This window comes from Athene noctua, chromosome 31 (genome assembly GCF_965140245.1).
Source record: "Athene noctua chromosome 31, bAthNoc1.hap1.1, whole genome shotgun sequence".
Classification (NCBI taxonomy): domain Eukaryota; kingdom Metazoa; phylum Chordata; class Aves; order Strigiformes; family Strigidae; genus Athene; species Athene noctua.
Window position 1 is genome coordinate 122203 of NC_134067.1, and position 27288 is coordinate 149490.

The window sequence follows — 27288 nt, forward strand, 5'->3', positions numbered from 1 at the left end:
AAGGAAAGGAGGGAGGGAGGAAGGGAGGGAGGAAGGGAGGGAGGGGAGCCCCGGCCCCACGCAGCTCTCGGGGCTCCCCCCGTTGGGGCGCCCTTGGCGTGACCCCCCGTGCAGCGCCGTGCACCCCCCACGGCTTAACCCCCCCGAGTGCAGCACCCAGGGGAGGGGAGGGGAGGGGAGGGATCCCCCCGTGATCCCCCCGGGACCCCCCCGCCGCACCCAGGACCCCTCCCACCAGCGCTCACAAGAGGCGGCTCCTCTTCGCCCCGGTCCCGCCCATTCTCCCCTTTTCCGCCCGCCCATTTGTCCCCCGCGCTGTCACTCCCGCCCCCTGCCGCAGGGGAGGGGCGGGTCTGTCCGTGATTGACAGCAGGTTCGCCCAATGGAGCGCCGAGCAGGTGTTTCCCTCGCTGCCCCCCCCCCCCCCCCCCCCGTACGGCAGCCGCGGGAGGGGGTGCGGGGGGCTGCAGGGGGTGGGGGGTGCCGGGGGGGTGTCCATGGGCTGCGCAGGGCGGGGGGGCGTTGGCGAGGGGGAGGCGGTGAGGGGGGGGCGCGGTTTGGGGGTGCAGCGGGCGCACGGGGGGGTTTGGGGGTCTCGGAGTGCGCAGAGCTGCGCAGCCCCCCCGCCCGCTCCCCCCGCGTTAACCCCTTCCCCGCTGCCGCCGGGATGCGGAGGGTTAAGGCCGGTCCCGGCGCTGAGTGACGGCGGCGACGGCCACCGCGGGGGGGGCGGGGGGACGGGGAAGGGGGGGGCCGGGGGGGGGCGGCGGGGCCGGGCCCGGCCGCTCCGGCCCTTTGTGTCGGCGAGCGGGGAGCGGCGCGGCTGCGGCGCCGGGACCCCAGGTCCGGGGGGGCTGCGGGGCCGGGGAGGGGGGGTTGCAAACCGGGGGGCGCTTTGCATGGGGGTGGGGGAGTGCAAAGCTCCCGGAGCTTCTGCAAAGGGGAAGGGGTGGCGGGGGGGGGCACGTGGCAAGGCCCGGGGGGGCTTTGCACGAGCCGGGGGGGGCGGGGTAAGGCCGCGGAGGGGGGGGTGCTGGGTCCCCGGAGCTTTTGCAAGGCTGGAGGGAGGGGGTTTGCGAGGTTTGGGGCGGGGGGGGGGGCGCGGATTGCAAGAGTCTGGGTGCTTTGTAAACTGGGTGATGGGGGGGGGGCGTGTTTCATGGATTGGGGGGGGGTGCAAGGGTGGGGGGGTCTTTGTGAGCTTCCCGGGGCTTTGCAAAGGGGAGGGGGCATATTGCAAGGCCTGGGGGCCTTTCCAAAGGCCGGGGGGGAGGCCGTGTTATGTGGTGCTGGGGGCAGTTTGCAAAGCTGGGGGGTCTGGGCCGGGGGGGGGCATATTGCGGGGAGCTGGGGGGGGGTGTGTGGGTATTTCATGGTCCGGGAGGGAGGGGAATAAACTGGAGGGGCGCGGGGGGGACGTGGCATTACAAGATTGTGGGAGTTTTGCAAGACTTGGAGTCACCTCGGGGGGGGGGGACGACACACACGTTGCAATACCCGGGGGCTTTGAAAGCGGGGGGGGGGTGTAGGAATGTTGGATATTTGGGGGGGGGATTTGCAAAGGGGGGGGGCTGGGGCACAGCTCTTGCAAGCTGGTGGGGGGGGAGGGCACCTTATATCGTCCTCGGGGGGGGCGGCGGTGTCTTTGCCAAGCCCTGCCCCCCCCCCCGCAGAGCCCACCCACCTCCCCGAGATTTGGGGTGGCACAGACAGCACCGAGGGAGCAACATGGAGACCCCGACGAATCGACCCCGTTGGCGGCTGCAACCGGAGGGAGGGCGCCGGCGCCCCGCGGCCCCTCGCTCCCCCTCGCCGTGCCCGGAGGACGCGGGGGGGGCCGCGGCCGCCTCGGAGCGGGTGTCCGAGAGGCGCCGCTGGCCGCGGGGAGAGTGGGCGCGGCGGCGGGTCCCGGCGCTGCACGGCGGCGGCGCCGGCACCGAGATGCGCCGCCTGCGGTTCCGGCAGTTCCGGTACCAGGAGGCGGCGGGGCCGCGGGACGTGTGGCGGCGGCTGCGGGAGCTGTCGCAGGGCTGGCTACGGCCCGAGGTGCGGAGCAAGGAGCAGATCATGGAGCTGCTGGTACTGGAGCAGTTCCTCAGCATCCTCCCCGAGGAAATCCAGAGCTGGGTCTGGGTGCGACACCCCGAATCCTGCGCCCAAGCCGTGGCCTTGGCCGAGAGCTTCCAGCTGGGACAGGGGGATCCCGACGGGGTTTGGGAGCAGCAGGTGAGAGCGGCGGCCGAATCCTGCCCCGGGCCGGGGTTTACAGTGGGCTGCCGCCCTCCTGCCACCCCAAAACCGGGTGCAGCCCCCCTCTCCCAGCACCGCTTCCAAGCTCATTCCCAAGGGACACCCCAAAACTGACCCTGGAGAGGCAGGGGGGGGTCCTGGGCACCCAACTCCCCTCCGCAGCCCCTGGGTGCTCCTTGGGTCCCGCAGGTGACGGTGCGCGTGAAGGTAGAGGAGGTGGCCCCAGGGGACGTGGAGGACCCCGAAGTGGGTGGGGACCCACCAAGCCCCCCATCAGAGTCACCCCAGCTCCCCTCCGGGGACAGCTGGCGGGAGGAGGCGGCTCAGGGCAAGGTCAAGTTTGTCCCTGAGGAAGAGGAGCGGCACCTGCAGGAAGCAGGTAAATGGGTAGCAGACCCTTTGACCCCCCACCAAAAAAAAGGGTCGAAGAAGCTGCTGTGGGAGGCAGGGGGGCTCGGGGGTGGTGCCGTGCCTCCTGCAAAGGGCTTGGTCTGGTCTGGGCCTCCCCGCAGACGTTCCCATGGTGTCATTGTGCTTTTTTGGGGTGGTTGTGTTGCTCTTGGTGGAGGACGTGTGAGAGCGAAGGGGGAGAAGGGTCTGAAATGAGGTCCTGGTGCTGGGAAAACTCTTGGGGTGTTGAGGAAGGAGAAGGATGTGACCCCACGAAGGATCCAGATGGAGACTCCTGCAGTGGTGCCGCCACCTGTGATCTCGAGCCCTGTTGCGGTGGGAGAAGAAAGGTCTCCGTGGGCTCAAAGGCCAAACGGAAGCGAGAAGGGCTGGGAGACCTGTCAGAGATGTCCGCACCAGTGTGGAAGCTGGAAGATGGTCGTGTCCTGAGTTGCAGAGAGGTTGAAGGGTGGAGATCTTGAAGATCAGGAGTGTCTGTAGAGAGCTCTTCTTCTCCCTGTTTGTCCTCTGGAAACCATGAGCCCCAAAATCTTGTTCCCTTCCTCCACCATCATCTTCTCCTTCCCAGTGCTGCTGGAAGCGCTGCTTGAAGGTGTTGGAGGGTGGGGGGCTCCTCTCTGAGTCTTCCTGCAGCCATCCTTGCTCCTTGGGCTGGCTGGGCTCCTCCGCTGGGGTGGCTTCAACTTATTCCCTCTCCTGGCGTGGCCCGATGGCCACCCAGGGACGGATTTGGGGTTTTGCTCAACGGTGAGAGCTTGACCATCTCCACCAGTGCTGGAGATCAAGGGCAGTGGGGTCAGAGGAGAAGGGTCGTGTCCTCCGTTGAGAACCAACCCATGAAGCATCTTCTTCCCCTCGGCAGGTCCCACCACAGCGAGCAGAGACCTAGAGGTGTCCGTTTTACAACGGCAAGACCCCCCACACCCACCCAGCACCCTCCAGGGTGTCCCAACAGCCGGGACCCCTGCCCGGAGAGGGACCCACCGGCAACAGACCCCACAGGATCCCACCACCTTCCCACAGCCCCTCACCCAAAGCCCACCCGGACTGGCGGAGGACGCCAGGAGCCCGGAGAAGCCCTGGGTGAAGCGGGAGCTGTCGGCGCAGGGGAAGGACCGTCCGTACCCCTGTGGCGAGTGCGGCAAGAGCTTTGGCCGGTTGACCCACCTGAAGACCCACCAGCGAACCCACACGGGCGTGAAGCCCTACGCCTGCGGGGCTTGCGGCAAGAGCTTCGGCCACCTCTCCACCCTCACGACCCACCAGCGGCTCCACACAGGCGAGCGTCCCTACGCCTGCGGCTCCTGCGGCAAGACCTTCACCAACCCCTCGGACCTCAACAAGCACCAACGGTCGCACACGGGCGAGCGGCCCTACCCCTGCGCTGCCTGTGGCAAACGCTTCAGCCAACAATCCAACCTCACCATGCACCAGCGGAGCCACACCGAGGAGCGGCCCTACCCCTGCGGCGCCTGCGGCAAGAGCTTCAAGTACTTGGCGGACCTGACGGTGCACGAGCGCTCGCACACAGGCGAGAGACCTTTTCCCTGTCCCCACTGCGGGAAGAGTTTCAGCAACAAGTCCTCCCTGGCCCGGCACACGCGCATCCACGCCCGGGCGGCCGCCAGGGACAAGTGATGGGGTTTGGTGACGGGGAGGATGAGGAGGCAGTGAAGGGTGGCCACCGCGGGGGGATGGTTGAGGCTGGGCGGGTGGGGTGGAGGTGGGGGACCCCTTGGGTGGCCGGTGGTGGTTTCCTTGCCAGCCGGCGCCACGCGGCTGCTGCGGGTGGGCTGGTTTGCCCAGAGGAGATGGAACATGGCGATGAGTTGGTGCTTGATGTCCCCCACGTGCCCAGTGGCTCCAGGACGTGGCTCACTGGTGCCGGGGAGGCGACGTGGATGGGGATGAAGATGAGCTGATGACTGATGGCCCCCACGAGCCTGGGGGCTCCAGGACGCTGTGTCCCAGAGGTGTAACACAGCTGGGGATGAAGAAGAGCTGATGGTTGATGTCCCCACGAGCCTGGTGGCGCCAGGACGTGGCCGCCTGCTCCCAGAGGAGCAACATGGACGGGGATGAAGATGAACCGATGGCTGGTGTCCCCCAAGAGCCTGGGGGCTCCCTGGTCCTTCACCCGTCTCCTCTGGGCACATCCACCTGCCCTCACCCCAACCCCGCCGCTGGGATGCCCCATCCTCCCCTCCCATCAGGCACCTCCAGTTGCAACTCGCCTTTTTTCCCTTTTTGTTATTTATTCATCGCAGTGAGCGCCGTCCCCTCCCGCCCTGTGTGCCGGGCCTTAAACTCCAGAGACCGACCTACCTCACCGGCCGCTGGCTGGGGTGCCCGGGGCCGGACGCGGGTGCCGGGGCAGCCCGGGCAGCACTTCGTGGCTCTGCTTCCCTCCCCCGGCCAGTGCAACCCCGGAATTTTTGCCCCCCCTTTGCCGTAACGATGGTTTTAGCCCCATCTCTGCGCTGCTTTGTGGGTTTTTTCTTGCGGGCGGTGAAAGCGTTTACGCGAGGTTGCGGCTGGGACGCGGGCCGGCTGTGCGCCGCGGGGGGGGGGGGGGGGGGGGTTGCACCTGCGGCCGCACCCCACACCGGGATGTTCATGCTGCGGTTGCGGGGAGCGTCTGTGCCGCGTTTGCGTTGCGCTGCAACGCTCCGCACTCTGCGCCCCCCCTTCCCCGCAGCCCCGTGCTGGCAGTGTGTCACGCAAAATGCTGCGCAGGGTTTGCGCGGGCGCTGTGCAACCCGACGCATCCTGCGCGCTGCAGCGCTTGCAGCAAGTGCACGGGGGCGCGGTGCGGTGCACACACACCCCCCGCAATCTGGGGGCTCCCCAAATCTCTGCCCTTCCCAGCCCCCCCCCCCCCCAAGTTCTCCTGGACCCCCCCCAACCCTCCAGGAAGCTGCTTCCCCCCCCCATCACCCTGCGACACGTCCTTGCCTTCGCATCCCTTATTTTGGCTTTTTATTTTTCCTTTTTCCTCACACTTCTGCATCTAAAATTACTTTTGGGGGAGTGTTCTAAGGAACCACACACCTGGATCTGTCTGCTCTGCAGCGTTTTTCATGAAACGCGAGGAAAAGGCCACGCAGGCGGCGCGGCAGGAATGCGTGTCCATGCAGCACGGGCAGCTGCTCTGCTGGGCCGGAGAGAGGCGCCTGATGGAAGTTACGGCAGAAAAAGAGGAAAACCAGAGACCCTAAATGTATTTTTCTGCATTCTGTGCTGGTGCCATCCTGTTTCTGGGAGAGATGAAGATTACTGAGGAAAAAAACCTGAAAATCCAGACTGTAAAAGTAGCGTTTTTCAGTATTCCACGCCTGCTGTGTCTTTTTGAGGGGAGATGGAGATTATTTTGGGGGAAATAAAAAATAAAGATGAAAAATCTGTATTTTTCAGCATTCCATGTCATTTCAGAGAGGGATGAAGGTCATGCCATGAAAACGAAAAATATGAAAAATAAGGAAGGCCCCAAAAAAAAAAAAAAAAAAAAAAAAAAGGCATTTTTCTGCATTCCAAGTTTCTGCTATCCTAATTTGGGGTGAGACGGTGGTTATTTGGGGAGGGGAAAAAAGAAGAACAGGAGAAAGCAGACTGCGAAAAGCCACGTGGCATTGCGTTCTCCGTGTCACGTGGAAGGTGCCGGAGGCACCGAAAGGCCTCGGCGTCCCCTACGCCTGGCACGGCAGGGCCCCAACAATGGGCCAGCACTGCTTGACGCTGGCCCGGACACCCCCCACAGCCCGGCCGCGAGCCCACCCCGTCACAGCCACGTGGTGCCGGTGGCCACCGCCAAAGTCACGGGTCAGCTGAGCGGAGAAGGGGACGCGGATGGCCGACCGGTGGCCCTCCAGGGCCACCACGCACGCCGTCCGGGGCCGCACCTCCTCCTCAGCCACGTGGGTCTGGACAACGTACTTGCTGGTGCTGGCCGACCCCACCCAGGGGACGCTGGTGACGTCAGTGACCTCCCAGCCCGTCCCAGTGAAGGTCAGGAGGGCAGCTCGCAACACTCCGTGGATGGCGGCGAAGACCTTCTGGTCCACCTCCCAGTCGTTCTCCACCTCAGTGACCTCCTCCAAGGTGGCCGCTCTGCCCAGCGCTCGGCAGCCCTCGTTCCTCACCGTGGTCCTCGTCAGGGCGACGTCCTCCCCGCGCTCCACTGCCCCGCTCATGTTGTAGTGGACATCGGAGATGGTGACATCTGCCGGGCCCTTCTTGACCACCAGGACTTGGTACCACTTGTACCAAACCTCCTGACCATCCACCATCATGAAGGCAGTCCTCTGCACTTTGGAGATCTTGCCCAGGCCGTAGTAGTTCCTCCCAATGTAGATGTCCTGTGACGGGCAGCCCTCCACGGCGTTTTCAGGCACGCTGCCGAAGGAGTCATCCACCCAGTCCAATGCCTCAAAGCCTCCCACGTTGACCAGCACCTTGAAGCTGTGGCTATTCCGCTCCCGTTCTCCGTACGGGAAGAAGCAGAAGGGGCCGCGCTCGGGGATGTAGGCACCGGGGTTGCAGTCGAGCTTCTCCGTTGAGCAGACATACTCCATCCTCTCGGTGTAGTTGTTCCAGCTGGAGACGGCGTCGGCGGGCAGCTCGCCTTCAAAAGTCACCCACTTCAGGTACGAAGGTGGCTCCTCCTCTCGCTTCCTCCGGGGAGGGCTCCAGCTGGCGGCTGCGGGGCGGGAACGGGGGATTTTGGTGAAATGAGATGGCTCTATCCTGCCCCACCAGCTCAAAGGGCTGGAGGGATGTCAGGCAGAGACCCACCCCCGTTGGGGACGCTGGTGGCTTCCACGTGACGGCCCACGCTCACCCCAGCACGGATGGCCAAGGGAGTCTCAACCCACCCTTAATAAATTTGGGGGCACAAAATGGGGGTAAATCCTGCTAAAAATCAGACGAGCAGAGACCTTCACAGACTGGAGGGCAGAGGGAGGGATGAGCCCGGACATGATCTCCCTGACTCTACCTCAACCCAGGAGCTTTTTTTGTCTGATTTTCTCCCCGTTCCAGCAGCCGAGGTCAAGGACTCACCCAGGGGGGGCGGACGTGCCCCTCCCCTCGCTCCCACCGTCTGGCCTGCAGCTGCTCCATCAGCCCCGCTGCCTGCTCCGACGAGGAAGAGGAGGGCGGCGGCGAGGAAGAGCTGTGGGGAAGACCAGGGACGTGTCACCCTCCCGCCATGGAGAGTCCTGGCCAGGGGCCGGGTCGATTCCCACGTCCCGTTGTCCGTCTGATTTTTGGGGTGAAATCCCGCCTGGCTTTGATTTTTAACCAGTGCAGGGGGGAAGGCTGGGAAAGGGGAGAGGCTGGGAAATTTTTAACATTTTATTCATTTATTGTTTTAACTAATTATTTCCTAGGCGTTAGGAAGCATCCCTTTTTTACCCTGAAGAGGTTAAAAATCCCCTAAATAACCCAAAACCCCGCAAAGCGCCTTACCTCACGTGCTGGCATTCCAGTGGCCACCTCCGGAGGCTGAAATTTAAATAGCAATTTTTAATACAGAAACGTATTCATTTCAGCAGCCCCACAGCCACACCCTCCTCCTGATCCGGCAAACCAGCCCCGATGGCCCCCTCGCCGCAGGGGACAGGTGCTCGCTCCTGGGCGGCTCCCGAATGCCCAGCTCCGCATTTTGGGGCTAAAACCAACCGTTTTGGGTCCCGCTGGATGTCTTGCCTGCGAGCCGTGGGCTCAGTGCAAACCCAGCCGGCGCTCACCCGGAGTCTGCTGGCTCACACCGCGCTCCCTACCTCGCCTTTGCTCCCACTCTGATGCAAATCCCTTTTTTTGGGGTGTTTCTGGTCCTTTTTGGGTCACTGCTAGACCAGAGCGGGGTTTTTGAGTGCTTCTTGAGCTCACCCGGGGACACACGAACCCTGGGAAATGCCAAAGTCTGAACGGAAAAGAGAAGTGTGAATAAATGCGAGAAAAAAAACAGGAAGAAAACCCCAAAGATGCTGACTACTAGAAATTTTGAATGGTTCTGCTTTTTGCAGAAATTTAGCGTTGTGGCGTTGTTTGGGTTTTTAACACCAAAAAAAACGCGTTACTGATACTCAAAAAGCATCCATCGCCAGGCAGCCGGGAGGTTTCACCTACCCATAGCGGTTCCTCTCGCCCCAGAACGCTGCTCAGAAATCCATATTTCTGGAAAAATCACATAAATCCCTATTTTTCCCTGTGCTAAAAAAAAAAAATAAATCTACATTTTCTGCTTCAAACCTGCAAATCAAAGCAAATTAGAGCCAACTCAGATCACCCACACAACTCCAGGGCACGAAAAAAAAAAACAGCGAACAGACCCAAAATCCACACGGGTGCTACATTTGGGGACTTTGCCCCAAAAAGGGAAATTTCTGCAGTGAGGACGCAGCGGTTTGGGGAGGTTTCCCCCAAACGGGGGGTGGCTGCCATGCGCAAGCAGCGTTTTCTCACCTGCCCCAAAATGCCATTTTTTAGCGCAGAAATGGGATGTCCCGTGGTCTGGCGTCAAACAAAGGCTCGGGGTGGGGGGGGAGAGGCAGTTGGGAGGCACCCGGGGGTCTGGGGCCCTAAACCAACCCCCCCAGTATCCAGAACCCCAAACCAGTCCCCAAACTGGGGAGGAGCCCAGGTGTCTGGGACCCCACCCCAGAAGGACCTGGGTGTCCGGGGTCTCAAACTGACACCCCCACCCCCCCCTTCACCCCAAAAGGACCCGGGCGTCCAGGCCCCCCCTCCCCCACCCCACAGCAGCCACAGCAACACCCCCCTGTCCACCAACCCCTCCCCAGTGCTCCCAGCCCCCTACCGGATGGCACTGGACACCCCCCAGGAAGCAGCCGGGGGGAGGAGCAGGTACCAACATGCGGCCTTTATTGCCCCGGATCAACCGCCCTGGGGGGGAAAACCCCCCCAAAGGGGCAAATACCCCGGGGGGGGAGTGCAAATACCCCAAGAGGGGGCAAATCACGGGAAGATGGAGGCAAAGACCTCCCGGGGGGGACAAAGACCTCCCGGGGGGGGGCGCAAATGCCCCAAGAAAGAGTCAAGAACCCAGAGAAAAGGGGCAAATAATGCCGGGGGTGGGGGAAATACCCCCAGGGGGAGCCCAGGTCCTGTAGTGTGTCTGCGATGCCCCCCCGGCCCAGGGAGGGTGGGGCAGCATGAAAGGTCACAGGGGTCAGCCCCAGAGAGGTCCTAGGTCACCAGAGGTCAAGGCCAGAGGTCAAGGGTCAGCCCTAAGGGCCAGAGTCACCAAGAGACCGCGTAGGGAAGGGGCGGCCGGTCACTGCCGGCCAAAGTCAAGGTCACTGCGGGAGTCGGCGCGATGACCGCAGGTCGCAGGGGGTCAGAGGTCACTGCAGGTCGCAGGGGGTCAGAGGTCACCGCAGGTCGCAGGGGGTCAGTCCCGGCGCAGGTTCTTGAGCCGCTCCTCCAGGTCGGCGTCGGCGTCGGCCAGTGCAGCCGCAGCCTCGGGCGCCCGCCCCTCCCCCGCTGCCAGCGACCCCCCCGGCGGGGGCAGGGCTGGGGGCAAAGGGCAGAGGTCAGGGTGTCGCCACCCTTCACCCCTCCAGGCCCCTGAAACACTCCGCAACGCCCCAAGTATCCTCCCAGACACCCCCAGCCCCCAAATGCCCCTGTGCCCCACACGATGCCCCCCCAGTTCCCTAACGCCCCCCCGGGGCACTTAAATCCCCCCAAAACGCCTCCCAGCCCCTTAACCACCCCCCCCGCCAAGTTCCCTCCAGACTTGTATGTCACCCATTTCCCCCCCGCCACCCCCTCCCAGACCCCTCAAACACCCCCTATCGCAAAAATGCCCCCCCCCGGCTCCCCAGTGCCCCTCAGATCCCCCCAAAATACCCCCCCAGTGTTCAGTCACCCCCAGGGTTCCCCCCCAGCCCCAGCTCCCCACTCACTGGCCAGCTCGTCGGTGAGGTTCAGCCCCAGCTCATCCAGCACCTGTGACACCACCGCGTCGCTGCAGGGGACAAGGGGGTCAGGGGTGACGCCGGGACCCCCCCAGCCCACCCGGAACGTCCCCACGTCCCCTCCATGTCCCCGCTCCCCAATGCCCCCCCGCTGTGTCCCCCACCTCTCCTCCTCATCGTCCTCATCCCCCATGGCGTCGTCGATGGCATCATTCATCAGCTCCTCTTTCATGTCCATGATCTCCGCCTGCTTCTCAAACTCCATCATAATTTTCTGGATCTGGGGCAACTTCAGCTGCACAGGGGACACGGGGACACGGCACGTGGCACACAGGGACGTGGGGATGTCCCCGTGGCCACACTGGGCAGCTGCAGCCTTGGGTGGATCCCCGTGGCCATCTCAGGTGGCTTGTGGTGGCTGCGGTCTTGGGGACGTCCCCATGGCCACCTTGAGTGGCTTCTGGTGGCCATGGCCTTGGGCACATCCCCTGATGCAGCTCAAGGTTACCACAGTCTCACGGCCATCCTCATGGCCACCCCCAGCAGCTGGTGGTGGCCATGGGCACAGGGATGTCCCCCTGCAGCAGCTGGTGGTAGCCACAGTCTTGGGGACATCTTCATGGGCAGCCCAGGGCAACCTGTGGTGGCCACAACCTTGAGGGTGACCCCCGGGGCAGCTTGTGGTGGCCACAGTCCTTGGGGTGTCCTCGCTGCAAGGCAGGTCACAGTGGCCACATTCTCAAGGGCATCCTCATGGCCACCCCAGGGCACCTCACAGCAACCACGACCTTGGAAACGTCCCCACGAGCATCTCAGAGCGGCCACAGCCTTAGGGACATCCCCACGGGCACCCACCTGCCGGTTCATGGTGGCCATGGCCTTGGTAACGCCCTTCATGGCCTGGGCCATGGAGTTGTTGGACTTGAGGGTCTGGATCTTGAGGGACACGGCCTGGACGTTGGCCCTCATGGTGATGAACTTCTTCACATAGCGCCGCGTCCGCACCAGGTCCTTCGCCATGATCTTCACCGCGTCCTGAAGGCCGGGGAGGGACATCGAGTGGCCGTGAGGTCCCCCAAGAGGTCTGGGGGATCTCCAGGGACCCCTCTGTGTCCCCTAAGGCCCACCATGATCCCTGTGGTCACCTGGGGACTGCCACGGTCCCCCTCCACTCCTCACTGTGTCCCCTGATCCTCTCCAACCACTGATGTCCCTACCACGTCCCCCAGTCCCATCATGGACCCCGGGCTGCCCCCAGCATTCAAGTCCCCTCCGCAGTCTCCTGAACACCACTGTGCTCCCCCTGTCCCCCCACTGTCCCCCAGGACCCCTCTATGTCCCCCGGTCCCCCAAGTGTCTCAAACCCCTCCACGTCCCCACCATGGTTCCTTCCAAGAAACCTGGATCCCCCCCGTGTCCCCTGGTCCCCTTCACGTCCCACTGTCCCCACCACGTCCCCTCTACGTTCTCCTGCCCCCACCATGGTCCCCCCCAAGCGCCTCAGTCCCCACCACAGTCCCCTGGAGCACTCTGCATCCCCTGATCCCCTCCGCATACTCTGGTCCCCCCTGTATTCTCCTGGTGTCCCCGTTGGTGTCCCCTCACCATCTGGCCCTGCTTTGCCATCTTCTTGATGTCGACGATGATCTTCTTCTCCTGCGCCTCGAGCTTCTGGCGCTCGCGGTCGAGTTCCCTCATGGCGCGGGCCAGCGCCCGCTGGTTCTGCCGCAGCAGCTCCTCCGGCGTCTTCCGGCGCCCAAACAGCAAGTCCATGGTGGCAGCGGCACCTGGGGGCAGGGACGGGGGGGACACAGACATCGGGGACACGGATGCGGCGTAGGGGGGAAGGCCCAGACGTGGGGGGGATGTGAATGTTGGGGTACGCAGACATTGGGGACACGGAGGGACACGGGGGGGGCATGGTCATGGGAAACGTGGGCACGAAGGAGACACAAGGACAAAGGGACCATGAACATGGGGGGGGTGGGGACGCGGGGGGACACGGATGGGGGACACGGAGGACAGGGGACAGAGGGCACAGGAGGAAATGGGGGGACACGGGGGGGTAAATGGAGCCGTGGGGGGACACGGAGAGGGGGACAGGCATGGGGGGGGCGGGGGACGCATCACGGCACCATGCGGGGTCTGTCCCCGCGCACCCGTCACCCCCAACCCACCGACACCCCTGGGGGCTGATTTACCCCAGGCCCCGCCCCCTCGCCATGGCAACAGAAAGCTCAGCCAATCGCCACGCGAGGAAGATGCGCCCAGCCCCGCCCCCTTCCTCGCCGGGGTTTGTCTCCTCTGAGTCCTCCCGACTCTATGGTGCAGGCCTAGAGCGGCCTCCCGGGCCTTCCGCACTGCCCAACCCGCTGACTACGGTCTCGGAGGCCCCTCCCACCTCGGAGGACCCATGACCCTATGGTCTCCCCCAGTGGACGGCGGCCCCTCCCCGAGAGTCCCTTCTAGCTACCCTGGAGGTCCGGAGGCCTCTCTATGGTCCCGGACCTCGCTCACTCCCCCATGTCACTCCGGTACCGGCAGCTCTAGCCCGCTCCTCTCTGCGGTAATACCGGTATTGGGCCACTCTGCCGCCTCCCCCGTCCCGTCCCGGGCCGCTCTACCCCACCCGCCTCAGCTCTATGATCCCCGGTACCGAGCCCCTCAGCCCCCACCCCCCGGCTCCAGGCCCCTCTAAGCCGGCTCCCCCGACTCTATGACCGCCGGTGCGGGGCCCCTCTATCCCCCCGCCCGCTCTCTGTGACCCCCGGCGGCCTGTCCCGGCCCCTCACCCCGATCCTTCCGCGCCTCCCGGTCTCTCCCGCGCACTTCCGCAAACTTCGTGACGCCACCGGAGCCAATCACGTGACGAGCGACTGACATCACAGCCCCGCCCCCTTGGCGTAAACCAGCGAGAAGAAATGGCCGGAGCGGCCACTTCCGTTGCGGGGCGGAGGCATCGAGGGGGCGCGGCCAGACCGGCGCCCCCCGGAGTGAGGGCGGCCCCTGGCGGCCTGGATGTACTGGGGCAGACTGGGATATACTGGGACATGCCGGACCGGACACAAGAGCATACTGGGAGTGACTCGCATAAACTGGGAAGGCCATCAGAAAATACTGCGGGGGGAACTAGGGCACTGGGGAAAACTGGGGTAAACTGGGTCATATGGGGAGGAGGAACTGCTGCACAACACCCCAACTGGAACATACTGGGGCCACTGGGACGAGGAAGTGTCAGGGAGCCAGAGAACATACTGGAAGGCACTGGGATGAGAAGGCGGGGCTTTACTGGGAAGCACTGGATGTGCTGGGGGAAAACTGGAGCAGACTGGGAGCACTGGGAGACACTGGGTCAGGGGAGACTGGGCCAACTGGGATGCACCAGGGGGCACTGGGACAGAGGGAACTGTGCGTACTGGGAGCCCTCAGATCAGAAAGTGCATATACTGGGCACACTGGGAGCTGTGGGACAGGGAAACAAGTATACTAGGAGCCCTGCAGCAGGGAACTGGGCATACTGGACACACTGGGATTGGGAACTGGCTATACCAGGAGTTCTGCGACAGGGAACTGGTCATAACTGGGCCCAACTGACCCCTCCTCCCCCATCCCAGTTTAACCGGTAAGACCCCCCAATAAGCAGCAACGAGGGGGGGGTCCCTCCACCGCTCAGGACCGTCGCCCTTTAATCACCCACGAGAGCAGCGCGGGGGGGGGGGGGGGGGCAGAGAAAAGAGAAGGGGGGGAGCCCCCCCCGCCCCCGGGGGGGCAATAAATAGGGGGGGGCGGGGAGGGGGCGGGGCAGGGGTGTTGGCGGGTGTTGGGGGGCTGGGGGGGGGGAGCAGGGGGGGCTACTTGAGGCAGCGCTCAAAGTAGGTGGCCCCCACGTAGCCCCCGCGCAGGGAGCGCTGCACGTTCTGCTCGAAGAGGCGCCGGTTGCTCTGCAGCACCTCGGCCGCCTCCTTGTTCAGGGGGTCCTCAGGGTTCGGCTCCTGGGAAAGAAAGGGGGGGACGACGCCCCGATTTATTACTGGGGGGGTGTCATGATGCCTTCGACCCCCCCTTAACCCTTCAAGCACCCCGTTATCTGTTACCCCCACCCCCTGCAGACTGGGAAGTGGCGGGGACCACCATGGGATGGGGAAGGGGGGGGGGTGTGTGTCGTTGTGTCCCTAATGCCCCCCTCCCCCAATACTTGGGGCCCCCCAAAAAATTCCTGGGAATCCTTCGTGCTCCCCCAACTCCTCAATGCCCCCCCATTAGCCCCTCGGACTCCTAATGCCCCCCCAATACCTTAATGCCCCCCAAAACCTTTGGGACTCCTCAGTGGGCCGCCATATCCCTCAATGCCCCCCCTCCAGAACCCCCTATTTCCCCCCCATACCCCTCGATGCCCCCCCAGTACCCCCCCAGCGCTCACAGGGACTCCCAACGCCCCTCCCAGTTTGGGGGGGGGGGGGGGGGCGGGGCTCCTCCTTACCTGCCCCAGGGTCTCCCCAACAGCCCCCTGGTACCCCCTGGTGCTTCTTAATGCCCCCCCGAGCACCCCAATACCCACCGCCACTAACTAATCCCCCAGTAACTGCCCTCGGTGTCCCCCCAATACCCCTGACACCCCCCCCGACCCCCCCCCATATACCCTTTGATACCCCCCAAACCACCCAGGGCAGGGAACTGCCCCCTTATCCCCCATTGGGGTGTCAAGGGGGGGCACTGGGGAGGGGTGTGGGGTGGGGACACCCGGGGATGGCCCAGAACCCCCCGATGTCCCCATGAAGTGACCGAATGTCCTCAGGGGGCATCCCAGGGCCACCAGCGGCCACCTAGGGGTGTCACCAGGAGCCCCTCTGGGGTGACTCGGCATCGCCAGGTAACCACAGAAGGTGTCCCAGGGCCACCAGGTGCCACCCAAGGGCCACCCCAGTGCCCCGATGGGGCCCCCACCCCCAGGCGCGTGCACGCCCCAGCGGGACTCACCAGGAAGAGGTACTGCAGGCCGTAGATGATGGAGTTTATCGTCAGGACGGGCTTCCAGTCCTCTCTGCGGACAGAGCCGGGTGTCAGCAGGGACACGGGGCCCACCATGGGGGTGGCCGTGGCCACCTCGGGGTGACTGTGGCCACCCTGTGCCCACACTCAAGGTGCACGGGGCAACCGTTTGCCTCTTTGTCCCACCCTGCTGGGTCCGATGGGGACCCAGATCCAGCTGTGGCCACCCGGGGTGGGGCAGTGGCCCACCTGAGGATGTTGAGGCAGACGTTGCCCTCCAGGTCGATGTTGGGGTGATAAACCATCGTCTCACACTTCACCTTCGGTGGGTCGTGGGGGTAGCCCTGGCCAACCTGGGGGCGGGAACGGGCGTAGTGTCATGGCTCGGCCCCCTCCATGGCCACTGGCCACGTCTTGGTGGCCACCAGCCCCTATCCCACGCCACAGTGTGGACATCTGATTCCTAGTCATAGTGGCCACTGGTCTCACAGGGGTGGCCCCCAGCCCCCTGGACCCTGCCCCTATCGTGCAGTAGGGACATGGGACTGTTTGTCATCTCTTGGTGGCCACTAGTCACACCTTGGTGGCCACCAGTTTCTTGTCCCTACCCCAAAACACAAAGCAGACATAGCCAACAATCACGTCTTAGCAGCCACCAATCCCCAGGTCCCACCGTTAACCCGCAGAGATGGACACGCGGCCCGGTCACGTCTTGGTGGCCACCAAATCCCCCCTGCCCCACCTCCAATATACAGAGCACACACATGGCCATTGACGATGTCTTGGTGGCCACCAGCCCCTACCTTAACCCACAGGGTAGATGCTTGGCTACTACTCACACTTCGGTGGCCACGAACCCCGGGTCCCTGTCCCAACCCATATGGTGGCCACAAGCTATGGTTGATCATCTTCTGGTTGCCGAAGGTCAGGTTTTAGCGGCCACCTACCTCCTGCTCACACCCGTAAGAAAGCTCATGACTATGGGTCCCACCCTGGTGGCCACAGGTCCCACCTTAGTGGCCACCACCCCACTGCTGCCACCCCCAGCCCCTGGAGCAGCCCTGTGGCCATTGGTCCCATCTTGGTGGCCCTGGGATGGGTGTTGGTGGCCCCGGGATTTCCCCCTGGTGCAGGACTGACCTTAAAACTGAAGACGAATTTCCCTCCCTTGTAAAAGCCCTGCGGGAAAGACAGACGTCACCGGAGGTGGGGATGGGGGGGACACACACAGGAGGGGGACCCCAGGTGACACGCACGGACAAAGGTGGGGTGGAGGGGGCCAGGGAAATGGGCAAGACCCAGAGGGAAAGGGGGGGGGGGGCACAGGGGAGCCCCAAGGGACACGACGGTCTTCTGAGGGAACAAAGAGGGGACAGAAGGTCCCCAGGGGGGGACACGAGGACACGGCCGGGATGAGGACCCCAAAAGTGGCGGGAAGGGGGCAGGTGGGGAAAACCATGGGGACACACGGGGACAGGAGGGGACAAAGGGGACTCCAGGGTGGGACATTGGGCCCTGGGGGCAGGACGGGGAGACCTAAGAGAGTGACAAGGGGATGGGGGGTGCCGGGGGGGCCCCACCTCGTCGGGGCAGATGAGGAGGCGGAAGTGCAGGAGATCGTCCTGGTCGGAGAAGTCGATCTCGCACGTCTTGGGCAGGTTCAGCTCGTTGATGTCTGCGGGGGGGACACACACACACGCGGGGGTCGCGGTGACACACGGGGACACGGGCAACGTGGCCACCCCCCAGGCTGGGACATCCCGGGCCCAGTGGGGCCCTGCTGGGACCAGTAACCCCCTGACCCCACGGAGCCGCTCTGGCGCTTGACCTTCACCCCACGCGCCCCCCAGCGCAGTCGCACTGGGACCAGTATGTTCCCATCCGGGCCTTACTGGGACCAGCCAGTCCCCCCCGCTGGGGTCTTGCTAGGACCAGCACGGCACCTCCCCCCCGGGGCCTTACTGGGACCAGCCTGTACCCCCACCAGGGCATACTGGGATCAGCGCGTTCCCCCCCACCGTGGCCTTACCGGGACTAGCGCGTCCCCCCGCCGGGCCCCCCCAGGCCCGTTCCCCCCCGTTGGGCCTCACTAAGCGCAGCCGCCGCCCCCCACGGCCGGTCCGGTCCCGGCGGGTCCCGGGGAAGGCGGAGCGGGGCGGGAGGCGCCGGGCCCCGGGGACCGGTCACCTTTCTGGATGCGGAGTTGGGCGGCCGAGGCCTTTTTGCTGGTGCCCTTGGTCCCGCCCGCCGATTCCTCCTCCTTCTTCTGCTGCTTCAGCGAGAAGAGCTTGATCATCCTGCCGGGCCGCACCGCGCGGGGCCGGGGGGCGGGGGCCGGGCCGGGCCCGGCGGCGGCGGGAGCCGGGCGGGGCCCCCCCCGAAGGGGAGGAGGGGGCGGGCGGCGGCGCAGGCGGCAGCGGGGGCCGGAGCGGGGAGCTGCGGCGGGGAGCGGCGGGGGCCGGCGCCGCTCGGCAGCTTCCGGAAACGCTTCGGGGCTGCCGGGAAGAGGCGGGGGGGCCTTCGGAGCCCTTCGGGGCTTTCCGGAGCGGGCTCGGGCGGGCGCCGAACGCGCTTCGGCTTTTTCCGGAAGAAAAACGACTCGTTCCGGGGTCTTCCCGCGCCGCTTCGGCTCTTTCCGGAAGACCCTTCGGGTTCTTCCGGACAGGCGGCGGGACCGCTGCGGGCCGGCCCGCCCCGGGTCTGTCCGGGCAGCGCCGGGTCCCTGCGACCGCACGGCGGGGGGCGGGCCTCGGCGGCCTCCGGAAAAGCTTCGGCTCTTTCCGCGAGCGCACTCCCCTCCCCACTCCCTCCGTCTCACCGGAACGCGTCGGCCTTTCCCGGAAGTGTCCCCGCACAACACCCCTCCCACTCGGCTCTTTCCAGCCAACCCGGCGCAGGGGGAGGAGCTTACAGCAGCGGCGCAGCCGCGCGCTACGAGGGCCCTGCCCCTCCCCCCAGCGGGCGCCGCCATCTTTCTCAAGGGCGCCGCCATCTTGGCTGGAGGCGTTGCTCCACTCTCACGCCTCGGGGCGGCCTTACTGGGCCCAGTTGCCCCTCCCAGAACCTCCAGAGAGGCCATACTGGGCCCAGTCCTCCCCCTCTCAGTGCTGGCCAGCACCAGCCCTGTAGCTCCCAGTCCAGGACCAGTTCAGCCCCTCCCCAGCTCACGGGGCGAGGATGGAAGCGGGAGGCAGCGGATAGTGGAATGGGGGGACCCAGGGGCTGGATCCAGCCCCGAGACAAGGGAGGAGGGTCAAGACGATGAATTTATTTCTCTGAGATGAGGATACCCCCGTGGGGGGTGGGGAGAGGCGCCGCAGCGGGCGAAGGGACACAGGGACACCCCTCACGTCCCTCCTCGGGGTCCTTGGGGTGCCGGGGGCAGGATCCAGCCCCGCTCTCCACCCCCCACCCTGCCAGGGAGGGCTTCAGGGCGCCAGGGGGCCAGCAGGGGGGGCCGGGGAGCCTTCGGTCTCGTCCAGGGGGATGACGGGCTCAAGGAACAGAGCGGAGGAGAACTTGCGGTCGCCGAAGGCTGCGCTGAGCCGGGCCTCAAAGAACCGCTGCAGGCCCAGGATGGACTGAACATCTGCCTTGTCCTGGGGAAAAACACAGCGTTGAGGGGGGCACCGGGCGCCCCCGGGCTCCCCAGAACCCCCCAGGGGCTGCCGCACCTCGGTGAGGCGGTTGAACTGCCGGATCATCCTCCAGACGTCGCGGGCAAACTCCTCGGGGCAGCGGTAGTGGGGGGTGAGCTTCTCCTGCAGCTTGGCGCGGATCAGGGTCAGGTCGATGGCGTCGTGGCCCTCCTGGGGAGCAGGGATGAGGGATCCCCGTGGAGCGAGGGGACCCCCGGCCCGGCCCCCCCTGCCCGGAGGCGCAGGACTCACCAGGGAGCTGGAGAGGCGGTGGAGGGGCCGGCAGGGCTCGTGGCAGAGCAGCTCCAGCAGCACGTACTCACATTTCTGCAGGGATCGAGAGGGATCCCTCCGTCCTTCCTTGCCCCACCGGACCCCCCATCGCCCCCTTCCCCCTGCCCCACACGCACCTGCTGGTCCAAGGGGCAGAGTTTGTTGGGCGGCCGCTCCTCGAAGCCGGGGGCCGGGTCCTCGCTGGGGGGGGGCAGGTCCTGGCACAGCAGACACCTCCACTCGGGGCTGTGGGACCAGGGCGAGGGGCCGGGCTGAGGGTCCCCTCCCAGCCTGGTCCCCGCGCCATGGCAGAGCCCCCAGGATCAGGCCCGGAGCTCCCCGGGTGTCTGGGATCGAGGGGAGGGGCAGCCCCAGGGCCAGGGGATCCCGCGAGGTTTTAGATGGCGGGGGGATTCCCGCAGGGATCAGGGCCAGGGGTCCACCATGGAGGAATCAGAGATCCGAGGCCAACGTGTGGCTCCTCCCATGGCCCAGGGGGGCAGATCCCGGTGATCGGGTCGCTGTGGAGGTGCCCACGGAGGCCTGAGGACGGACGAGGGATCCAGGAGGGTGAGGGATGGAGCAGCAGAGCCCACGGGGCACCAACACCACGGGTCCCCCAGGATTTGGGAGATCCCAGTGCAGACAAAGGCCAGATCCCAGAGGACCTGGGCCCGAGAGCTGGGTCCCTCCACAGGTGGCAGAAAGCAGATCCCCAGGGCTCTGCAGCCACCAGCAGGACCCCACAGGATCGAGACTGGATCTCCAGGGAGCGCGTCCCTGCGTGGATCTCAGAGCTGGCCTGATCCACGGGGAAGGAAATCCCGGGGAAAATCACCCGAACAGCCAGTCCTGGGGATCCACGACCAGCAACCCTGGGTGGCTGGAACTCATCAGAGGAGGGATCAGTGGATCCCACCAGCAGATCCCAAGGGAGAGACATGCGCTCCCACAGCTCCACCAAGGACCTCTGGGTGGGGGAAGAACTGGGTCGGGGTGGAGGGGGGGGGGGGAGATCTCAGAGGCCAGTGATCACCCGCGGAATCTGGTATCACCAGAGGATCCCCGCCAAGGAATCAGGCGGGGGGGCAGCAGCTCCAGCCCTGTCCTGGGGCGAGGGAGCAGCAGGTCCTGTGGGAAATGAGCAGATCCTGCGGGAGATCAGCAGGCCCTGAAGATCTGGTGGCTCCGGGAGGTCCCTGAAGATCCAGGGAGCAGCAGATCCCAAGGATCTTCCCCATGCCCATGACGCTGAGGGGCGGTAAGCCCCCACAAGGGGATCCCAGGGATCAAAGCAGCGCCCACGGAGCCCCAAGGGAACGGGGTGGGGGGCAGCAACCCTCGGGGACCAGAGATCAGCAGATCCTGAGGATATGGGGGGGCCCGGGGAGGCGAGAAAGGGCTGCAGGGACCGGGTGTACCTGGGGACCTCCTGGAGCGCAGGGAGGTGACAGTCCAGGTGATAGCAGTGCTCGCAGCGGTCGCACATCACCACGGCACCCGCCTGGCAGCAGACGCGGCAACAGGAGACCCCGGGGCCAGGGGGGGCCGATCCCAGCCCCATGAAGGACCCGGGGGGTTTCAGCACCCCGGGGTGCTCGGGAAGGAGCCCCACGGGCTTGGTGTCCTGGGCGTCCCCAATGGCGGCCTCCTGCTGCTCCTCCTGCGGGCAAGGGGGGTGAGACGGAGGGGCGGGGAGTGCAGCGGGGACAGACAGAGGGACACACACCTTGACGGCGGGGGGGGCAGGGCGCCGTGGCTGCACCCCCCGCTCGATGACGATGAGGCTGAAGTCCGCGGCCGAGGAGCCAGGGAAGACGCGGAAGACGGGGGGCTGCGCCGCCCCAGACAGGTCCAGGTCCAGCCGCTCCAGGCTGACCCGCGGCACCTTGCGGAGGAGGGGGCCCACGGGACCCCCGGGGGGGTGGCTCCTGGGGGGCACACGGTGGGGTCAGGAGTTTAGGGAACCCCCCCTCAGCCCTCCTGGGTCTATTTCCTCGGGTTTTGGGGTGCTGGCAGCCCCGGTGCCCTCAGGAGGGGAGTGCCAATGGGGACAGTCCCACCCACCCCGCAGCACAAAGGGGACAAGGGGGACCCCGGGTGCTCCCCAGCACCCCCCAGAAACAGAGTGAGAGGGGACAGGGACACCCCAGGCACAGGAGACTGAGGGAGCGGGGGACAGAGGAGGGGATGGGGTTGCCCCAGGACAGAGGTGACAAGGGCCAGGGGAGCGCTGGGTACAGGGTGACGAGGGACAGGGGGGTCCCCATTGTTCCCAAGCCCGGGGGCTCCACCTTCTCCCCCCTCAACTCACTGTCAGAATGGAGGTGCCTTAACACCCCCCGCCCCCCGAGCCTTCATTACCGCTTAACGAGCAGCTTCTTAACCAACTTCTCCCCAGCAGGATTAACATCTTTCCTCCTGTATAACGAGGTCATCAGGGCATGCTGGGGGGTCCCAGGCAGCCCCCCCAAGCCCCAAAATCAGGCTCCCCCCAGCTGTGAGAGCTCCTGGGATGGAGCCCCACTCCCTAGGGAGGATGACAGGGACACGGTGGCTCTGTGCCCTGTCCCTGGGGACATGGGGGAACGCGGCCACCTCCGGGTATGAGGTGACAAGGGTGAGGGGAACCCCAAGTACGGGGTGAGAGGGTGTCCCTGCCACCCCCTGGACACAGGGTGACAAGGGACAGTGTTGTCTAAGCCACCCCTGGGGACAGCTACATGTTGGGGGGTCCAAAGCCACCCCCTGAGGCACAGGGTGACAAGGGCCAGGGGGTTCCCCCACACTCACCTCTTCACTCCGGTGACAACGGCTTCGTGGGGGCCGTTGGCTGCTGAGAAAAATGCACATCAGGAACCTTCCTCCCCCTGCTCATGCTCCTCCATCCCCCCAGCTCCCCCCTCCCACATCGCCCCCCCCACTCACCCAGCTCGGCGCCTGCCGCCGCGTCCCTGGGGCTCTCGGCCGTCTGTGGGTAAAGGCGGGAGGGGGACAGGTCGGGGCAGTCCAGCCCCTCGGCCCCCAGGGGAAACTGAGGCAGGACAGGCATCTCCAGCCCCCCCCCTCCGCTCTGTGGGACACCGGGGGTGCCCAGCCCCTCCTCAGCCCCCATCTGGGGTCCCGGGGGGGACTGCAGAAGAGGGCTGGGAGCGTATTGCCCTTTGCTGACCACCATGGCTTGCAGGGGGCCCTGGAGAAGAAAGATTGGGGCGGCGGGGGGCATTACCAGGGGCCACCCATGGGTGCAGGACTCCCCAAAAACACAATCCCTGTGCTCCCCCGGAGGTACCTGTGAGACACCCACAGTGGGGCTGGGGCCACGGGGGCTGGTGGCCAGCGGCTGGGGGCTGAGGGATGGTGGGGGGAGGCTCCGCTCTGAGACGATAGTGCCTGCGAGGGGGGTGAAGGGTGTTGATGGGGACTCTGGTGTCCCCAGGGGTGTCCCCTCCCCGGAGGCTCACCAAAGCTCTCGGCGCTCTTGGTCCAGGCATTGAGGTCCCACTGGAACTTCATGTCACCCTGTGGCTCCACGGGGTCCACAATCATCTTGAGGGCGCGGTGGAGCTGGAAGTAGATCTTGGGGGGGGGGCATGGCAGGGCGGGGGGGGGCTCACAATGTGGGGGACGTGTGTGACAGCACCCCAGGGGTGCCACAATGTGGGGAGCCCAAGGGGACACGTGGCAGCATCCCAGGGACACCCATCACATTGCAGGGAACCCCTGGGGACACCGGTCACATTCCAGGGACCCAGAGGACACACGTGGCAGTGCCCCAGGGGCAGCTGTCACAACGCAGGGACCTCAAGGGGGCAGGTGACAGTGCCCCAGCGACACCCACCACATCATAGTGACCCCAAGGGACACACAACAGCACCCTGGTGGCTCCCGCCGCGTCACAGGGGCCCTCAGGGGACCCTCAGAGGACTCAGGCTGTCCAGGGACCCCGCTGCAGCGCCCTGGGGACACGGGCGGGGAGGCAGCAGGGGACATGGGGCACCCTGGGGAGGCTGAGGGGCACCTGAGAACAAACCGCCCCTCAGGAGACCGTCCCCCGACCCCACACCCCCCAGAACGGGGAGAGCAGAACCCACGCCAAGAGCCAACACCGCCCCGCCCCGGCTTCGCTCCGCCCGGCTGAGCGCGGAGTCACGGTGACTGGGGAACCGACGGCCCCCAACTGCCCGTCCCGGGGGGGGGGTCCCCGCCCTAAGCGATGAGCTCAGGGGGGTCCGCGAGGGGCTTCGGTCCCCACGGCAGCTCACCAGCTTCTTGGAGAGCAGCAGAGCGGTGCTGTTGTCGCTCTCCAGGGCCCAGGAGGCGAAGCGGAGGATGTGCTCCTGGTGCCGCTGCAGCTTGGTCATGGCCCAGTGCTGCCGCTCCAGCTTCTCCTGCTGCCCCTCGGTCACCCGCTGCGGGGCACGGCAGCACCTCAGGGCGGGGGACAGCGCGGGGAGAGGCGCCGGCGCTGCCATGGCCCCCCACTCACCTGGGCGTCGCTCACCAGCACCTTCCCGCGCTTGTTGAGCTCCTTCATGATCTGCAGGATGGCCATCTTCACATCCACCTGCACCCGCTTCTGCACGTCCGTCACCTGCCGGATGCTGCGGCACAGCGGGAGGGGCCGGGGGTAAATCACTCCTGGATAGACCCCCGGGGGTAAATAACTCCCCCCCCCCCCCCCCCCCCCCGAGAGGGGGCCAGCGGGGCACCTACAAGCTGCGCACTTCCTTGGTGGAGCGCTGCAGGCTGGCGTGTTTGTCGCCCAGGCGCTTCACCAGCGTCGCCAGCATCTTGCGCTGGTTCCTGACCGCGTCCTCCAGGAACTGGTACCTGCGGGGGAAGGGGGGGTCACAGTGGGGCGAGAGCCGCAGAACGCCCCGACCTGCGCAGGCCCCCACACCGGGGACCCGTGGGGGGCCCCAAAACAGCCCCCACAGAGACCCCGCAACTCCTGGAGCTACTGGAAGGGGGAGCCAGCTCGAACGAGTTAACTCGTTCAACACTCATTAACCCGTTAGCCATTAACAGTCCAACTAATTTGGGTTAAAGACCTGCCTCAGCTAACAAACTCATCCGCCACAAAACTTCGAGTTAAAGTAGCTAAATAAATTAGGTCTTATGCATGAAAAATGCTTTTAATGTAACTAATCAGGCAAGTATCTAACTAGATCCTGACTTCGATAACAAATCAAATTAGTTATTGATCTAACCAGGAACTATGCAGCCTGAGAGCAAAACCAGTCTACTTAAAAAAACCCAACAGTTAAAGATAAGAAAAACAAACGAAGCTAACTGAAGTAACTGTGAACATAATTGATTCTTCACAACTTGCAGATCTGATTATCCCCAACTCCTTAAAACCTAAAAGCAATTTAAGCCCCTCAAACCACCAGCATGCTAATTAACAAAGAAACTAATCAGGTAACGTACCTACTCAGTTAAAAATTAACCAAAATTAACACTCTACCTGGTCAATCCCTTCAGTAGTTGGCCAACTAATAACTAACAAACTTCGATTTCAAAATCAGTATGACTCGATGAGAATAATTAGCCCGCAGGTTAACTTCAGTTCTTCTTCAACAAGTTAATGGGTTTGATTAGTTATCTACCTTCTTAGGTATTCACTAAAAGCACACTCGAGGTGCTGCAGGGCCTCGCTGAGGGGGTGCACGGGCGACCCTCCCAGTCAACAAACACCACTTGTGCAGTTCCCCGCCTTGCCCTGATCACCACTCCTCAGGGCCGTCCCGCGGGACAACGACCCCCGCGGGACAACCGGAGGCTCTCGGCGGGGCCGCGGGCACTCACTGGTGGTCCTTGTGCGCGTGGAGCTGGCAGTCCCGGCAGGTGAGCGTGTCGCACGTGTCGCAGAACAGCACCAGTGGCTCGTGCTTGTGCACAGAGCAGTACACGGCGCGCTCGCCCTCCTTCCCCCTGCTGCTGCCTGCGGGAAACACCACGCGACGTCACCGCGATGTCCCCGGCACCGCGTGGGACCCGCCGCCCCGGGGACGGGACAGACCTGTGGCCCGAACCGTGTGGTCCTTGGTGTACTTGACGCGCTGGTGGGCCTCCACGCAGGTCTCGCAGAGCGGCTCCGAGCACTCCACGCAGTAGCTGGTGGCTGGCGCGTTGTCCTCGCAGCTGGTGCAGCACTGGGGGACAAGAGATCGGCGTGGGGACACCGGGGCTGCCCGGCCGTGCGCGGGGAGCTGCTTCACCCTAACAAATCGCTAATTAAGCTGTAACGGCACGCTACCTGGCTCGAGGCCTGGCTGGCGGCGGCCACCTCAGTCCCGCTGTCCCGCAGGAAGTAGTTCTCCACCACGTCCTTCAGGTGACACTGGTGCTTGCAGATGGGGCAGTCGACCACTGCGGGAGGGGAGCGGGGGGCGCATCAGGGGGGGCCCGTGGTCCCCCAATCCCGGTCACCGCCACTTGTCACCAGAGAGTCCCCCGCCATGGACCCGCACGGAGCCCCGCGCCCGCCGAAAACTGGGGGGCTCGTTCACGGGGCGGAAACGGAAGGACCGGGAGGATCCCGAGTGCCGACAGCGGCGCTCCGAGCCGAGCCCCGGGGCTGCCCGCGATGTCGCCGCAGAGGGGCAGCGCCTCGGGGGGGCCCTGCTCCCGGCGCGGGCCCAGCAGCGACTCAGGTCGCCGACAGCTTTTTCCGGCCGAACCGCGGGGTGGGGAAGTTTCTCCCGATGCTCACCGCGAGCCCCCGCGGCCGCTGCCTCTCGCTCGGCTCCGCCATCCGCCTTAGAAACGGCGGCTGACGTTCCCCCGGCAGCGGGTGACGGTCGCGGCGCCCCCGCCCGCTGGAGGCGCCCCCAGCACTTGGCGCTTCTGATCTCTCCAGAGCCCCCGCGGAGCGGGAGGAGCCGCGGCAACCGCCGGCACCGGGCTCAGAGCGTCCCCCCGGGGCGGGCCGGGCCCAGGCGCCCCGCTGGGCTCCGAGCAGCCGCGGGGCGGTTGGGGGCCGCCCAGCACCACCCGTGCAGGGGGGCGGAGACCCCACGGGCCGCTCCGGTGCGGTCCAAGCGCCGCTCGGGGAGGCCCGGGGAAGCCGGGGCCTCAGCGGCGCCCAACCGCTCCGCCCGCGGGCCCCCCGCACCCCCAGCGCGGCCCCGGCGCCGCCCGGCCCCGCCGCGAATCGTTCGCGCCCCCCGGCCCGGCCCCGGCTCCCCCGTCCCGACGCCCCGGGCCCACCTCACCTGGCCCATCATCGGCGGCGGCGGCGGCGGGGCCCGGCGCGGCGCGCAGGCAGTCCCGGCAGACCGAGTGCAGGCAGGGCAGCAGCCGCGGCTCCCGCTCGGCGCGCAGCCGCTCCCGGCAGACGCCGCAGCGCTCCAGCAGGTCCAGCGCGTCCAGCCGCGGCCCGGCGAGGCCGCCGCCCCCCTCCACCTCCGCCGCCGGACCCGACATGGCGGCCGCTGCCCCTCGGTCCCCTCCGGGGGGCTCGCGGGCCCCGCCGGCTGCGCGCGCAGGAGCGCCCGCTCCTCTGGGAGCAGCCAATCGGCGCCCGCGGTGCGGCGAGGGGGCGGGGACCAGCTGAGATTGACAGGGCGGGAAGGCAATGGAAGGCGCAGGAGGTGTGAGGAGGGAGGTGCGAGAAGAGCACGTGAGCGGCGCAAGGCGGAGCTAAAGTGGAACGGACCAATCAGCTCAGCTAGCGGGTGGAGCCACACCACAGCAAGCCAATAAGACCTCCGGAGGCCGCGGACTGACGGCGCACGGACCCAATCCGCTTCTTCAAAGCGTTCCGTCCCCCAGGCTGG

The 27288-nt window shown here is 65.6% G+C and overlaps 5 protein-coding genes across 8 annotated transcripts in view; 1 reads left to right on the forward strand and 4 right to left on the reverse strand.

The window, feature by feature from the left end:
- The first annotated feature begins 736 nt into the window (after positions 1 to 736).
- MZF1 (myeloid zinc finger 1) overlaps positions 737 to 27288 on the forward strand; it is a 31176-nt gene continuing 4624 nt past the window's right edge. Inside the window, exons 1-4 of the mRNA XM_074930001.1 lie at positions 737 to 843; positions 1674 to 2226; positions 2440 to 2629; positions 3524 to 4195. Coding sequence (XP_074786102.1) covers positions 1729 to 2226; positions 2440 to 2629; positions 3524 to 4195 — 1360 coding nt within the window. The 5' untranslated portion in view covers positions 737 to 843; positions 1674 to 1728. The remainder of the gene's footprint in view (positions 844 to 1673; positions 2227 to 2439; positions 2630 to 3523; positions 4196 to 27288) is intronic.
- LOC141972188 (natterin-3-like) lies at positions 4393 to 9380 on the reverse strand. Of its 3 annotated transcripts, none has more exons than XM_074930030.1 (4): positions 8791 to 9380; positions 8128 to 8584; positions 7720 to 7831; positions 4393 to 7357 (listed from the first exon to the last, which is right to left on the reverse strand). In XM_074930030.1, exons 2-4 carry the CDS (start codon positions 8140 to 8142, stop codon positions 6348 to 6350), a joined length of 1137 nt encoding a protein of 378 aa, XP_074786131.1. In that variant the 5' UTR covers positions 8143 to 8584; positions 8791 to 9380; the 3' UTR covers positions 4393 to 6347. The 3 variants fall into 3 exon arrangements, with proteins under 3 accessions (XP_074786131.1, XP_074786132.1, XP_074786130.1); XM_074930031.1 differs by having other exon boundaries at positions 8128 to 8163; positions 8442 to 9380; XM_074930029.1 differs by having other exon boundaries at positions 8128 to 9380.
- On the reverse strand, positions 9469 to 13501 carry CHMP2A (charged multivesicular body protein 2A). The gene is made up of 6 exons (XM_074930052.1): positions 13397 to 13501; positions 12210 to 12391; positions 11460 to 11639; positions 10769 to 10899; positions 10593 to 10654; positions 9469 to 10197 (listed from the first exon to the last, which is right to left on the reverse strand). The coding sequence occupies exons 1-6, from the start codon at positions 13485 to 13487 to the stop codon at positions 10076 to 10078; spliced, it is 768 nt and encodes a 255-aa protein (XP_074786153.1). The 5' UTR covers positions 13488 to 13501; the 3' UTR covers positions 9469 to 10075.
- On the reverse strand, positions 14274 to 18393 carry UBE2M (ubiquitin conjugating enzyme E2 M). Its single transcript, XM_074930067.1, has 6 exons — positions 17781 to 18393; positions 17174 to 17268; positions 16734 to 16772; positions 15843 to 15946; positions 15582 to 15645; positions 14274 to 14596 (listed from the first exon to the last, which is right to left on the reverse strand). Exons 1-6 carry the CDS (start codon positions 17887 to 17889, stop codon positions 14456 to 14458), a joined length of 552 nt encoding a protein of 183 aa, XP_074786168.1. The 5' UTR covers positions 17890 to 18393; the 3' UTR covers positions 14274 to 14455.
- TRIM28 (tripartite motif containing 28) lies at positions 18844 to 26994 on the reverse strand. 2 transcript variants are annotated; one of them, XM_074929986.1, is made up of 18 exons: positions 26725 to 26994; positions 25767 to 25879; positions 25530 to 25662; positions 25316 to 25451; positions 24221 to 24337; positions 23994 to 24108; positions 23770 to 23916; positions 22969 to 23083; positions 22797 to 22897; positions 22433 to 22697; positions 22298 to 22340; positions 21869 to 21925; positions 21234 to 21435; positions 20926 to 21167; positions 19642 to 19750; positions 19484 to 19558; positions 19268 to 19402; positions 18844 to 19192 (listed from the first exon to the last, which is right to left on the reverse strand). In XM_074929986.1, the coding sequence occupies exons 1-18, from the start codon at positions 26933 to 26935 to the stop codon at positions 19022 to 19024; spliced, it is 2487 nt and encodes an 828-aa protein (XP_074786087.1). In that variant the 5' UTR covers positions 26936 to 26994; the 3' UTR covers positions 18844 to 19021. The 2 variants fall into 2 exon arrangements, with proteins under 2 accessions (XP_074786087.1, XP_074786088.1); XM_074929987.1 differs by having other exon boundaries at positions 26716 to 26994.